The sequence below is a fragment of the Suricata suricatta genome, chromosome 1 (genome assembly GCF_006229205.1).
Source record: "Suricata suricatta isolate VVHF042 chromosome 1, meerkat_22Aug2017_6uvM2_HiC, whole genome shotgun sequence".
Taxonomy (NCBI): Eukaryota; Metazoa; Chordata; class Mammalia; order Carnivora; family Herpestidae; genus Suricata; species Suricata suricatta.
This window is the reverse complement of record NC_043700.1, coordinates 161235744-161250319: the sequence shown is the minus strand read 5'-3', so window position 1 is coordinate 161250319 and position 14576 is coordinate 161235744. Positions and strand designations below refer to the sequence as shown.

The following is a 14576-nucleotide window of genomic DNA, read 5'->3' as shown; positions in this document are numbered from 1 at the left end:
TGCGCCGGCAGGGGTGAGGGGTGGGGGGCGGGGCGGGCCGCCACTCCTCCGGGGCTCGGGTGGGGACGCCGAGGCTGCCGGGGCGACCCCGCCGCCTGGCCGGTGCCCGCGACTCGAGGATGTCCGCGCACCTGGCCGCCCTGTTTCCTCTCTGCAGGTGCTGGCCCGGCTGGGGGTTGCCGACCAGTGGCGCTTCGCGGACGTGCTGGGGCTGGAGGAGGACGCCCTGGGCTCGGTGCCAGCGCCCGCCTGCGCGCTGCTGCTGCTGTTTCCTCTCACGGCCCAGGTAGGGCGTGGGGCCTTGGGCGGTGCGGGCTGCTCCCAAACCCGAGGGAGGTGTTGAGGACAGTGTGGACACCCGGCTTCCCTCCCCTCCCGGCCTGGGCGTCCACACCTGCAAAACTGCCCTCTTTCTGCGGGGGATGGGGTGAGAAGCCCTCCCTGTCGTGCTACCTACTCATTGGCTGTTACAGAATTTATTGGCTGCTCGCTCGTCCATCCAGCACTGCCTTCAATTTCAAAGCAGCATCTCCGTTCCATTATCTCAGTTATCCGGTCCGGAGAAGGAACTCTTCCTACTCCTAAGTTGAACCTATGCTTTTCAGAGCCTTCCACTCCAAGGAATGGCTGGTTGCTTCCCTTTTAGGGCTGGGACCTGTCAGTTTATTGTTTGGTTCTCAGACTCCCACCTTGCAGTAAAATGGAGGGGGGCGGGCTTGCCTAGACCACCGGAAGACACAAATAGGTTCTTTAAACCCTCCTCTTGGGTCTCCAGAGGACTCCTGTTTCTTCCCATCCCTCCACTCCCTACAACATGCACACCTGGTTTTTAACCTCCCCAATGTGCTTTGAAAAAGAGCTTAATCATTTGTGTCTGGTTCCTGCGCGGGGACCTCCCTCCACCTTTCTTATCCTCTTTCCTCTCTGACCTTGTGGCTAAATGGAATAGGTGGGTATTAGAGCAGTCTTGGAAACACCTTTTCATTTCCCTTTAGATGGTCTTCCTCCTACAAGTGTGCATGGATGTATGTACCTCAAAGACTGAGCGTCAGATATAAAAAGGTAGCTGGGCTAATTGTTGTCTTGCGATGTATGAAATCCCACTGATCGGCATGGCATTGTCTGTCCGATTGCTGTCACTTGACGTTGATTCAGGAGTGGTGAAATCTGCATTAGGAAAACTTGGGACTTTAGCATTTGGGGCATCATTCCAAACACTGTAAGCTTAACTGAAGCACCATGCTGAGGCCGGGTATTCTAGAAGCATCCTCAGCATAAATTATTAAGCCCTATGGGAAGGTCCAGGCGTTCCTCCTAGTAAATGGGCTTAGTATTGTGCATTAGGAACCCTTATTAAAGCTATCAGGGTAATCCCACTGACCTGTCTTTTATTGTTAGGGAGCACAGAGCTGTTAGGTAATTGCGAGTCAAATTAGCTTCCCTGTTGACGGAATCAAACACCATCTCCTCTCTCCTTGGAGCTTCTCGTGGAGCCCTTATTAGAGGAAACCATGATGACTCGGAGGTTTTGAGCGGCATCACCGGCAAGGCCTCTGGGAGGCAGTGGTGCATCGCATTTGTCTTTCAGAAGCCCACTGTTTGCTTTTTGCTGGATCAAGCGGCTCCTGTTAAAGAACTGTTCTGGTTTGGACAAGCTCAGTACTTCATAATCCTTCAGCTCCAGCTGGGGCAGTCAGATGTACTGAGCACCTGTTCCGTGACGCTAACCACTGAAACAAAATCAAGTTTATATGTTGATTTCCAAACAAACTGATGTTAATTTAGGAAGCATCTACTTTTGTCTAAGAGAAGATTATGAAATCCTAACTGGATCCCCTCTGAAATGTTAATTTTTAAGTGATAATGAAATATTTGCAGAAGTATTCTCCTGCAAGAGCTCACACAACTAAAGAATGGTGCTATCGGATTAAAAAAGCCTTAACCTAGAAAAGTGAAAATCCTGAGGTTCATGAGTAACACGTTGCAAAGGTGAGGTAGATCTTTGATGCTAGAACTTCCTATTAGTTGGAGCTTAAATTGGTGGTGGAATGAGACCTTTTATTCCTCTGATGGTATCATAGAGCAGGCTTGAGCTTCAGGTATGTGGGTAGTAATGAAAGGCAGTGGAATTGGAAATCTACTTCTGGTGTCGTGTCTAAATTAAACTGTTTCTATAGCATTGGCACCTTGCTTTTAACTGAGGAGTCCTACTTTTAAGGTTTAAAATTCATTAGCAAAAGGTCCAGACAAGTCCACTAAATTACTATTCAAAGAGCAAATGGATTCTTGGAGAGAAACTATCCCTAGTCTTAATCATACTTTGATTTCTTAGGACTCCCCCTGCCCCATTGTTAATCTATCTTCAAGCTATAGTTTGCAAGGACAAACAAGTGTCACATTTTGCTTTTGTAGGATGAGAAGATTTTGTGAAATCACAGCCCAGAACCCTAGACCAGTTGTCTTTCCTTCCAAAAGAATGAGGGAATAGTTAATTTTTTAAAAAATTGCTCCTTTCAGCAGTTAAGTCTTGTTTTGCCATTTGTTTTTGAAGTACATTCGGACACAATAGAAGTAGAACTTCAAAGAATACCAAGATATAGACTGGCTGGTGTGTTTATTGGACGTTAAAAATGACCAAAGCTTGATTGGGGTCTTAGGTGAAATATAGTTGCTGGTGGTGTTTAAGGAAGAAAATAGGGAGCTTGTGTGTTTTTCTTCAGGACACCATCCATTTCAAGCTAAAAGGTTGCAGTGGTGTCTAGACCAGTCCTTGGGCAACGTCCAAGGCCATTACTGCACTGCAGCATCAGGGTGGAGTCTCGGAGCCTCTCAGAACCCCACAGGCTGGCTGACGTGGATGTCAAGGCAGACAGGCCATTCTCTGGGCACTGGCCAACACCTAGGACCAAGGCTTCTGCTCACACATCCCACTTGGGTTTCCATGTAGGTGGTAGAACTCGCTGTGCTGCCATCTGTTAGTTCTTTGCATTTTCATTTTGAGATACAAAAATGTTTCTTAAATTCACAGCATGAGAACTTCAGGAAAAAACAGATCGAAGAACTGAAGGGACAGGAAATCAGTCCTAAGGTGTACTTCATGAAGCAGACCATCGGGAACTCCTGTGGCACCGTTGGACTCATACACGCAGTGGCCAATAACCAGGACAAACTGGAGTTTGGTAAGTGGGTGTTGAGGATAGTCCTCCTCTAGTTGACCTGTAGTTCACCGTAACTCGTCGTTCCAAAACCCCCAGCGGGTCTACTCCGCAAAGTCTTTGCCTTCAGTATTTTTGAAACCTACTTATCTGGTTATAATCAGGTGAATTAACACCGATTCTCCTTTGAGGGAAGGAAACTCCTTTTCTAAGAAGTGTGGTCTAGCTTCTTCCTGGAGGACCTCCTACCTGGAGGGGGAGGAGGGAGTGCGACGCAGTTTTGTGCTGCCTCTGCTCTTCTATCTGCAGCCAGCCAGCCGTCGGATTCCCGTCAGGTCTCCACAGTTCGGAAGAATTGGGAGATGATGTTAAGCCATAAGATATTAACACCGACGACCTGTCTTTAATGGTTCTGGGTCTCCTAAGCAACAGGAGAACCAAAATAGCCTAGAACAACTGGACAAAGATGTTGTGAAAGATTCAGTGGCAGACAAAGTCATGTTCAGGGGTTTTTAGCTCTCCTCCAGTGAACAGTGGGGAGGATATAGAAGAAAGGAGTCTCAGCTCTGAAGTTTGTCCGAAGTACAATTAATAGCACTGAGCTATGTTAAGATATGTGGCATAATGTAAGATACTGGCCAAGGGTCAACAAACTTTCTTAAAAGGTAAGAGTAGGTCTTATGTTTGCAGGGTCATTTGGTCTCTTGGCTGTGTAATTCAAAAGCAGCCAGATGTAAGCCAACGGATGTGGCTGTTTTCCAATAATACAAAAAACAGGTACAGTGGTTTGCCAGCTCTTAATTTAGACAATGGATGGGAATGGCTAAGAATTGAATAATTTCAGCTAATACAGTCCAAGGTGTTGCTTAGCAGGTCAAGTACTTTTTTTTTTTTTTTTTAAACAAGATAAGTGTGGCCAAGACTACTGCTAGTATAGTTTTGACTTTTTAAAAAATATTTATTTTTGAGAGACCGAGACAGAGCATGAATGGGGAGGGGAGAGAGAGAGGGAGACACAGAATCTGGAGCAGGCTCCAGGCTCAGAGCTGTCAGCACAGAGCCTGATGCTGGGCTCAAACCCATGGTCTGCAAGATCATGACCTGAGCCGAAGTTGGACGCTTAACTGACTGAGTCACCCAGGCTCCCCTGCTAGTATACTTTTGAAATTAACAACAAGAAAACTTGTTTGACCATAATGATCCAAATCTTCTAGAACTTACTTTTTTGATTATTGACTTGCCATATTAAAGAGTATTGTAGCTTGATCGTTAATTTCTTCTGCAGTAAGTATCCCTTTAGAGTACTATGTTAGGGAGGGCAGAGGGATAGTGTAACTCTTTGTAACTAAGGTCATGATCATGCCAAAGATGTAATCTGAGTCCTAGCCCTCCCCATAAAGTTAAGAGGATTCCTATCCCTTCCAAATTTTAAATGGTCTTCACTTAACAAATGTGTTTTAGTTCAGAGCTGAAAGTTCGAATGCAGTCTTTTGAAAATAATTTGCTCTTACTCTAGCCATGGATTCAGTCTCCTAGATTTACCATATTGAGAAATGACAAACCACTTTTACCAAACCATCAGCCGGTCCTTTGTCTCTGGGCCAAGCTATAAGGCTCTTTCCATTTCTTGAGATCCTTAAGTTGGGGCTCCTGGGTGGCTCAGTTGGTTGAGCGCCCAACTCTTGATCTCCGCTCAGGTTTTGATCTCAGGGTTGTGAGTTTAAGCTCTGCACAGGGCATGAATCCTACCTTAAAAATTGTTTAAAAAAGATTCTTAAGTTAATCCTTACCTGGATAACCATACTACGGAGATTGCATTTTCTACCCTGAAGTAAAACCTCTTCCTTTGAACACTGTTGACTAGAAAGTAGTTGCACCAGGTAGGACTTTGTGCTGCCGGGTGCTGTAGATAACAGCGACCCACAAGGCCACCAGTCCCTGCCTTTATGGATGGCAGATGTCACAGATACACGTTACCAATGCATGACCACTGAACCAGAGACGATAAGGGATTTGAGAGGGCGGTGTGAGGTGGGCGGGAAGGAGGTCGGGGTAGCAGGGAGGAGATGCAGGAGAGGGCTCGGCACGCTGGAGGACTGGAGAGTTCTCTGACTTGAATGTGGTAGAAGGGGGTGGTTGCCAGGAGCGGCTAAGGGAGGCGGGGATGGCTCTTCCGCCCCTCCGAGGCCACAGTGAAGAGTTAAGTCACTGAGCACGGCTGACAGCTGAAGTCGGCAGCCAATGTGCACCCATTTGCACTATTTTATCTATTCTGGTATACTTTTTTTTCCCCTCCTAAAGAGGATGGATCCGTCCTGAAACAGTTTCTTTCTGAAACGGAGAAGCTGTCCCCTGAAGACCGAGCAAAATGCTTTGAGAAGAATGAGGTAGGGAGACAACCCCTAGAGCATCGGTTTTCAATTCCTGCAGAGGTTTTGGTGCTAATTACTCTCTCTTTCCTGCAGGCCATTCAGGCAGCCCATGATGCTGTGGCCCAGGAAGGCCAGTGTCGGGTAAATACTTGCAAATACAAATCAGAGCCAGGCTGCCTGGGGGCATCTGTGTTTCCCCCGAAATACAGACAAGAACCTCTTAGCTGAACATGGCAGATGTTTCCACCCACGGTCAGCTAGGCCTATAAATACCAGAAGATTCTACCAGAATAATGCTTTGACAACACCTATTCATAAAAATGGCTCTTCAGAAATCTAATGGGCAATAAAGTAGTTTTGAGTAAATTCAAACTGATGGTTTTTTGTTTAGATCCAAATGATTTTAAGACAGTAACACTACTCCTGGAAATTGAGCATTTCATATACTTCTCTCACAGACTTGGCCAAGAGTAAGATTACGAGCGAGGACTGACCGTTTCTAGAAGACTTAAATATACCATTAATCTGAACAGAGGCCTCCAGTCAACTGTTAATTAGATTTACGTTGGTTATCCGTGCCTTTATGACTGGAGTTAACCCTGCCGCTTTCTAGTCTTGGCCTTGGGTGAGAGACTTCTCCCTAAGCCTGATTTTCTTTCTGAGGAAAAAGTCATAAGAGTTGATATAGTTACACTATGTTTTCCTTAATAGATGAAGGTATTAAAAGAGTCTTCTAACATTGTCTATTATATAGGACATATGTGTTAGCTACACCAATTTAAAGTAGTACATAAGCAAACCCGTTCAAGTACATTATACTTAGTGAGCATTTATTTTTAACAAATTAAGCTCTGCTTTTAAAATCCTTGCAGAATATGGGTATTAAATCAGCATGTTACACACTTTGAACTTACACAACATTAGGTCAGTTCTATCTCAGTAAAGCTGAAGAAAAAACTTTTTGATGCAATGTATAGTACAATAAATACTCATCTTCAAAAATATTTTTGACTCTTCAGGTAGATGACAAAGTGAATTTTCATTTTATTCTGTTTAACAACGTGGATGGCCATCTCTATGAACTTGGTGAGTTTGTCCATTTTGGGAACCCAGTATAGTTGCACGCATTCTCAGAGGAGTTGCCTCTCCCACAGTGCTGTGTGTGACCTGTGGTACTTTGCGTTTATGAAGTGTCTTGGTTCAGGAAGCCAGGACAACAGGGTGTTCCCACCGGGGCACTTACTCCTTTGTCATGCCCAGAGCACTTCTCTCGCCCAATCAGCCAGTGACCTGCAGAAGGAATGGCTTTAGTCCCACACGGGTAAAGAGATCAGTGCCTGTTCAGGGCATTCCCGTCAGACTTCCTCTCCTCACCTTCCACTACAGCAGCACCAGCAGCAACCTGACAGGGAATACTTTTGGAAAAAGATAAAATCCGTGTGACCTCATGTGTATAGAAAGAATCTCGATGTTTTGGGGGATAACTTCCCTTAGCTGGTCTGAGGCAATAGGAAAGCTTATCCGTCTTGGAAGAGTCCTCCCCTCTCTGCATTAATGGAGGAAGGCCTGTAGCCATGTTGTCTCAAGTCAGGAACCTATGAGCAAATAAAAGCAAAGCAGACGTAGGACCAGTTGGCAGTCGTTGAGGGGCAGTGCTATCCGAAGGATTCCTTCTTGTCTCTGCCCTCCCTGTACCTGAGAGGCCACAGCTGGATTTTGCTCCGGGGTCCTGCCCAGGAGATGGGGCACGGGCCTCTTTGTTAGGGTGGCTACATCAGGCTTGTGTGGGCCTCTTGCTTTGGATTAGAATTGCCCAGGATGGATACGTAGGAGCATTTGAACCTTATTTCCAGCCAATTGCTTTTCACCAGCCTTCCTTTCTGGGAATGGCAGTGGTATTTGGACCTGAAACTGCCCTTTAGGCTGGGTGAAAACTGTAGCCAGAAAATCTGTAGGGAAATTGACACTCCTGGCTTCTTTGTTTCAGACGGACGAATGCCTTTTCCGGTAAACCATGGCACCAGCTCAGAGGACTCCTTGCTGCAGGTAATCTTTGAAAGCATCTTCAATTAGGGCCCAGTCTCTTCAGCTAGATCATCTAAAAGTGCCAATAATACTTCTTCAGTGTGGCCAGCACCTGGGTTAATAGCAGTCTTTAGGGTTTAAGGATTATGTTGGTAAGCCTGTCTACCTTATTTTATAAGAAATGGTTTTAAGCAGGATTGTTGAGAGGACCCTGACTAATCCATCTCTCTGTGGTGACTTTAGCCTATGGTTAGAATTAGCCTGAAAGCTGTTGCTAAACTTCCCCTTGGGATTAAGGTGACCATTGTTCTCTTGTCAAATTACATCATAGCTAACATTCAAGGAACAGGAACCGAGCCTTCCCTAATCCGTGTCAAACCGCTGGATTTGGGTCAGTCTTACCGGGAGCATACTGTGGATTCTGGTTAGGCAGTCAGCTTCCGTTTATTCTTCTCCCTTGGTCCACTGTGACAAGACGAGACAAGCAGATTCAAAGTCTGCCTCGTTAAGAACTTAAGATCCAGGATTACTATCCTACTAAAAATGACTACCGAAACCTCTTTTTTTTTTTTTCTTTTAAATGTTTACTTTTGAGAGACTGAGAGAGACAGAGTGTGAGCAGGGGAGGGGCAGAGAGAGAGGGAGACAGAATCGGAAGTAGGCTCCAGGCTCTGAGCTGTCAGCACAGAGCCTGATGCTGGGCTCGAACCCACGGTCTGCGAGATCGTGACTTGAGCCAAAGTTGGACGCCCTAACCAACTGAGTCACCCAGGTGCTCCACTACTGAAACCTCTTAATTCTGGACGAGGGCTGATAGGCTACCCTAGGACCCTTCACCCTGAAAACCTGTCTCTAGAATTGAATCAACTTACTGTTATAAAGGAAAGTTGCTTTGCTGTGATAAAATAAAAAGTGCTATTAAGGTAAAAGTTCTTCATTTGTACTAATAACTAATGTTTTCTGACTCGCTGCGTGCAGATGGAGGGTTGATAAACTTCCTGTAAAGAACCAGGGAGAAAATATTCTCGGCCTTGTGAGGCATTTGGGTCTGTTGCAAGTATAGGCATACTTCAGGGATATTGTGGGTTCTGTTCCAGACCGTTGCAATAAAGGGAATTATTGCAATGAAGTGAGTCAAATGAAATTCTGGGTTTCCTGGTGTATATAAAAGATAGCTTATATCTATAGTGTGGTTTATTAAGTGTACAAAAGCATTATGTCTAAACCAGTGTACATACTTTAATGAAAAATACTTTATTTCTAAAAACTGCTACCATCACGTGAGCCTTCTGCGAGTTGTCCTAGTTTTGCTAACGGAGGTCCTGCCTCCATCTTGCTGCCTGCTGACTGATCAGGGTGTCCATGGCTGAAGGGTGGGGTAGCTGGGGCGATTTCTTAAAATAAGACAACAGTGAACATCCATTGACTTCCTTTTACAAAGAATTTCTCTGAAGCCTGTGATGCTTTTGACAGAACTTTACCCACAACAGAACTTCTTTTAAAATTGGGAGTCCATCCCTCCAACCTTGCCACTGCTTTGTCACAGTGCATGTCATGTTCTAAATCCTTTGCTGTCATTTCAACAATCTTCACAACGTCTTCACCAGGAGTGGATCCCTTCTTAGGACACTCGCTCTTCTTGGGGTTGCAGCAGCCCCGTCACATCCTCAGGCTCCGCTTCGCATTCTTGTTCCCATGCTGTTTCCGCCGCCTCTGCAGTTACTTCCTCCACTGTCTCTTGAGCCCCTCAAGGTCACCCCTAAGGGTTGGAATACGCTTCTTCCAAATTCTTGTTCATGTTGACATTGATCTCTTCCCACAAATCAGGAATGTTCTTAATGCTGCCTAGAATGGCGAGTCCTTTCCAGAAGGTTTTCGGTTTATTACCCAGCTCCATCAGAGGAATCCATATCTATGGCAGCTTATAAGCCACACTAAGAGTGTTTCTTAAATAACAGACGTGTAAGTTGAAATGACTCCTTAATTCGCGGGGCTGCAGAGTGGACGTTTGGTTAGCCGGTCTGAAAACATTAATGTCATTGTCCATCTCCATCAGCTTCTGGCTGACCAGGTGCATTGTCAGTGAGCAGTCATAACTTTGAAATCTGTTTTTCGGAGCAGTAGATCTCAACAGTGGCCTTGAAATGTTCAGTAAGCCACGTTGTAAGCAGATGTGCTGTCATCCAGGCCTTGTTTTTCCATTGTAGAGCACAGAGTAGATGTGACATACCTCAGGGCCCTCGGATTTTCAGAGCGGTCCGTGAGCCTGGGCTTCCACTTCCAATCACCGGCTGCGTTAGCCCCTAACAAGAGAGCCTGTCCTTTGAAGCTTTGTCAGCACGTGCTGCTTCGCGGGCACTTGGATGTTATGGAGGCGCCTTCCTCATTGAGCTTCCTGAGTCCCTGTGTGCTAGCTTCACACTTCTCTTCAGCTTCCTCGCCTCCCGCAGCCCTCACAGAATTGAAGAGAGTTAGGGCCTTGCTCTTCATTGGGCTTTGGCCTAAGGGAATGTTCTAGCTGGTGTGGTCTTCTATCCAGACCACTCAGACTTTCTCCATACCAGGAGGAAGACTGTTTTGCTTTCTTACCACCTTGTGTTTGATTGAGGAGCACTTTTAATTTCCTTCAAGAGCTTTTCCTTTGCATTCACAACGGGGCTGTTTGGCACAGAGGTGTAGCTTTTGGTCAGTCTCTGCTTTCAACATGCCTAACTCACTAGGCCTCATCATTCCTAGCTTTTGATTTGAAGTGAGAGATGTGGGACTCTTCCTTGAACATGTGGAGGTGACTGTAGGGTTACTAACCGGCCTAATTTCAATATTGTCTCAGAATAGGGAGGCCTGAGGGGGGAAAACTGGCCACCAGAGCCGTGAGAACACAAGGTTTATATAAAGGTTGCTGTCTTGTGTGGGTGTGGCTTACAGCACCCTGAAACAATTTTAACAGAGGCGTCAAAATCCCCAATCACGGATCATCGTAACAAATACAATAAAAAGAACTTTGAAATGTTGCCAGAGTTACCAAAATGGGACACAGAAGCGCAAAGCGAACAAATGCTGTTGAACAATCACGCCGAGAGACTTGCACAGGCTTGGGCGTATCCGAGAAGCGCAGTCAGGTGAGGTGCCCAGAGTGAGGGTGCTCGGATCCAGTTCTGCTGCCGCGGCTGCGAAGCCGCCCATACACCGCGTCTCCGTGAATGTGTGGCCATGTTCTATTAAAACTTAACTTCATAAAAACAGGGAGTAGACTGCAGTTTGCCGACCTGTGTGCATCTGTGCTGTTCTAAGTGACTTCCAGACTTTAGAGAGTGCTTTCAACGAGTCTCTGAGGTATTGTATCCACAATTTCCAAATGAGGAAACTGAAGTTGAGTGATGCTTAGAGTCGTCAGTGGCTTAAATGGCAAAACCGTGGTTTGGATCTGGACAGTCCTGGCCTCTATTCAGTACTGCCTTTCTGTATAAAAGAGCTGACTTTGGAACATCCTAACCTCATGACCTCAAGGTGCTAGTGGCCCGATTATGCCACAGTAGGTGGGAGGGTCACTTTGCTGAGTTTGCCTTTACCACCTGAGACCGGTTAGAGCTAGTTCTGGGATTTATGAGGGGTGTATGGAAACGGTAACATGGAATGAGCGCTAGACCTAGAAATGTAAAATTGAGGTGATTTGCAGAGTGAGTTTCCTTATGGGACAGCATAAGAACAGAGGCAGAACTTCTGCTTATGACCCATTTGGGGGAAAGACTGGTCTCTCTACTAAGGTCTAAGGTATTTACTATTCTATCAAACACCGCTGGTACCATAAAACGTGCCCACAGAGGAAAGTTAAAACTGTTGCCCCGAGTAGAATTTATGAGGTATGGGGAAGGTAAAAACTTTGTTTTAAAACAATAAAAACTACTCTGTTTAGAATCTTATTTAAAATTAAATGGAATATAAACCAGCATCTTAGTGGAAATTCTTATCCTAAGTAAGGCTGCTGGTGTATGTGGTTAAAGCTGGTTTAGGTTGTCTAAACTGTACAGTAAATTCCTGCTAAAGTGGTAAGAAAGTACATGAACTTAATCTGAGAATTGTGAACGTGAAGTGAGGTCCCTGCTCATTGGAGGGGTGGCTGTCCCTTGAGACACACATCTGTGATGTCCATCATCGTGGGCCCTACAGAAAGTCAGTTTGGGAAGGAACCTCTGGAATATCAGTATATTAAAAATTCAGAGAGAGAATGAAATAGGTAGATGTCAATCTAGAATCTCTAGTTTTTACAAGTGGTTCTGACGTAGGAGCAAAACTCTGGGGGTGGTTGACGCCTTCTAAGGGCCAAACTCCCGGAGCTGATTGGTTTTGGATCTTGGGAGCTGATGTTCTGTGACTGTTCGTTTTGTCCTCTTAAAGATCATGTTCGATATGGCTTGTGGGGCTGCCTTCTTCCCACTGGATTTATTATTACTATTTTTTTTACAGATTAAACAGTGACTGATATTTACTATGCCAAGGCTTTTAAACCCTAGAATTTGGTAAATAGCTAACACTGGCGTGAGTTTTCTTTCCAATCTTTATAACCGAGGTCTTAGAATTAGTAAGCCGTGCCATTCCACCATCAGTGAGAATTCATCATTTGCACCTAGAAAACCAGGCTGTTTTATAAAACGATCACTTGAAAGAAATTTGTGTCGACTTGGAATTTTCGAGTTAGGGGAACTTTCCTCTTAGGCCCCCATATGTGGGAGAGAGGATCCATTTTTTATCTTGTTCTGCTTTGAGGAGGAGAGTGCTAGTAGTGTCATTTGTTAACATGACCAGGCACACAGCGGGAGAAGCCCAGAGTATTTGGTGGGAGGAATAAAGAAGTCAAATCTTCTAAAGTCCAGTCTGTGTGGCCGGTTCCTGGCTTTCCCATCACCTGATGTTTGTCTTAAGTCAGCTCTGGTTTTCAAGTTTAACGGGAGGTTTGAAGTTGACCAGGGTGACCTCTGAACCCTACTGTGCCTTTCCCTTTGAAACTTCATTTTGAGCTGCTGCCACTTGGATAGTAATGACCTTTCTCCTTGCAGGATGCTGCCAAGGTCTGCAGAGAATTCACTGAGCGTGAGCAAGGGGAGGTCCGCTTTTCTGCTGTGGCGCTGTGCAAGGCAGCCTGATGCCCTGGGGAGGGACGTCGCTTTTTGTCCCCCCTCTTCCCTTCAGCCTGAAACCTGTCCCCACGATGCAGTCTAAATGCTTCAGTACTCGTGGACCACAGCTGTCCTCCTCTGGTCCTGCAGACCCGCGCTCCCCCCCAGCCACACCCAGGCACGGGCAGGGCTCAGCTGTCGACCGAGCAGAGTTTGGTAGAAGCTTCAGACGGCGAAGCGGTGTCCCCAGTGTCCGTACCGTACCTCAATAGCTAATGCTTTAAGTGGCCACTTCGGTCTGTGTCTGTCAGTTAAGGCCTTGGATGTGGTTTAATTGTTTGTCCTTAACAGAAATAAAACTTTTCTGCTGATAAAGGGATAAGCCTAAACTGGGTTTCATTTTCTCCTTTATCTTCCCCTCCAATACATCTTATTTTCCTCGTGTTCCATATTTATTTCTTCCATAGAAGCAATTCCCACAGCCCAGGCAGGAAAAGGAATATGAAAATAGTATTGGTTCAGCATGTCTCCAGACTGTTTTTCTATACATTTGTTTTTTAAGATTTTATTATTTTTTTTTTAAGTTTATCTTGAGAGAGAGCAGCAGCATGAGCTGGGGAGGGGCAGAGAGAGGAGAGAGTTCCAAGCAGCCTCTGCGCTGTCAGCATAGAGCCCGGTGGGGGGCTGTCTCCCAAACTCTGAGATCCTGACCTAAGTGGGAATCAAGAGCTGGATACTTAACCAACTGAGCCACCAGGTGCCCCTCAAGATTTTAAGTAATCTCCACACCCAGTGTGGGGCTCAGACTTCACGCTGAGATCGAGTTGCATGCTGTACCAACCCCACCAGCCAGGTGCCCCTTTCTGTACATCTGTATTACTCTACATATCTGTAGACCTAAACGATTTTTTTTACATAGGTTTAGAAAAGATTAAAAATAATTTTAATGTCTTTTTAAAATTTATTTATTTAATTTTTTAATGTTTTTATTTTTGAGAGACAGAGACAGGGCAAGCAGGGGAGGGTCAGAGAGAGACGGAGACAGAATCTGAGCAGGCTCCAGGCTCTGAGTTATCAGCACAGAGCCCACGACATGAGGCTTGAACACATGGACTGTGAGATCATGACCTGAGCCGATGTCGGATGCTTAACCAACTGAGCCACCCAGGCACCCCAATAATTTTTTTAACGTTTATAGTTTATTGTCAAATTGGTTTCCATATAACACCCAGTGCTTATCCCAACAAGTGCCCTCCTCCATGACCATCACCCATTTTCCCCTCTCCCCCCCCACCCCCCACATCAACCCTCAGTTTGTTCTCCGTATTTAAGAGTCTGTTATGGTTTGCCTCCCTTCCCAACTATTTTTCCCCCTTCCCCCTCCCCCATGGTCCTCTGTTAAGTTTCTCCTGTTCTACTTATGAGTGAAAACATGGTATCTGTCCTTCTCTACCTGAGTTATTTCACTTAGCACAATAGACTTAAAAGATTTTTAAACTTTATTTTTTAGGCCAATTTTAGATAGAAAATTTGAGAAGCTATTACAGAGTTGCCACATATTTCTCATCCATTTTTCCTATTAACATCTTACATTAGTAGGAAACATTTGTTATAGATAATGAACCCGAAACTGATATTACTGTTAACTAATGTCCCTAGTTTATTCAGATTCTCATAAGTGTTGACCTAATGCCCTTTTTCTATTCCAGGATCCCATCTAGGACACCATATTACATTTAGTTGTAATGTCTAAGCTCCTCTTGGCTTTGACAAGTTCTCAGACTTCGGTTTTGAGAACTTGGCAATTTTGAGGAGTACCCAACAAATATTTTACATGATGCCCCTCTACTGGGCTTTGGCCAGTGTTTTCTTCATAATTAGACTAGGGATCTGTGTTTTGGGGGAGAAAG

General features: G+C 45.3%; 1 protein-coding gene across 1 annotated transcript in view; it reads left to right on the top strand.

The window, feature by feature from the left end:
• UCHL1 (ubiquitin C-terminal hydrolase L1) overlaps positions 1 to 13055 on the top strand; it is a 13665-nt gene extending 610 nt beyond the window's left edge. The window contains exons 3-9 of the mRNA XM_029946651.1: positions 158 to 286; positions 3029 to 3179; positions 5457 to 5542; positions 5621 to 5668; positions 6547 to 6613; positions 7515 to 7573; positions 12607 to 13055. Coding sequence (XP_029802511.1) covers positions 158 to 286; positions 3029 to 3179; positions 5457 to 5542; positions 5621 to 5668; positions 6547 to 6613; positions 7515 to 7573; positions 12607 to 12693 — 627 coding nt within the window. The 3' untranslated portion in view covers positions 12694 to 13055. The remainder of the gene's footprint in view (positions 1 to 157; positions 287 to 3028; positions 3180 to 5456; positions 5543 to 5620; positions 5669 to 6546; positions 6614 to 7514; positions 7574 to 12606) is intronic.
• The last annotated feature ends 1521 nt before the right edge of the window (positions 13056 to 14576 follow it).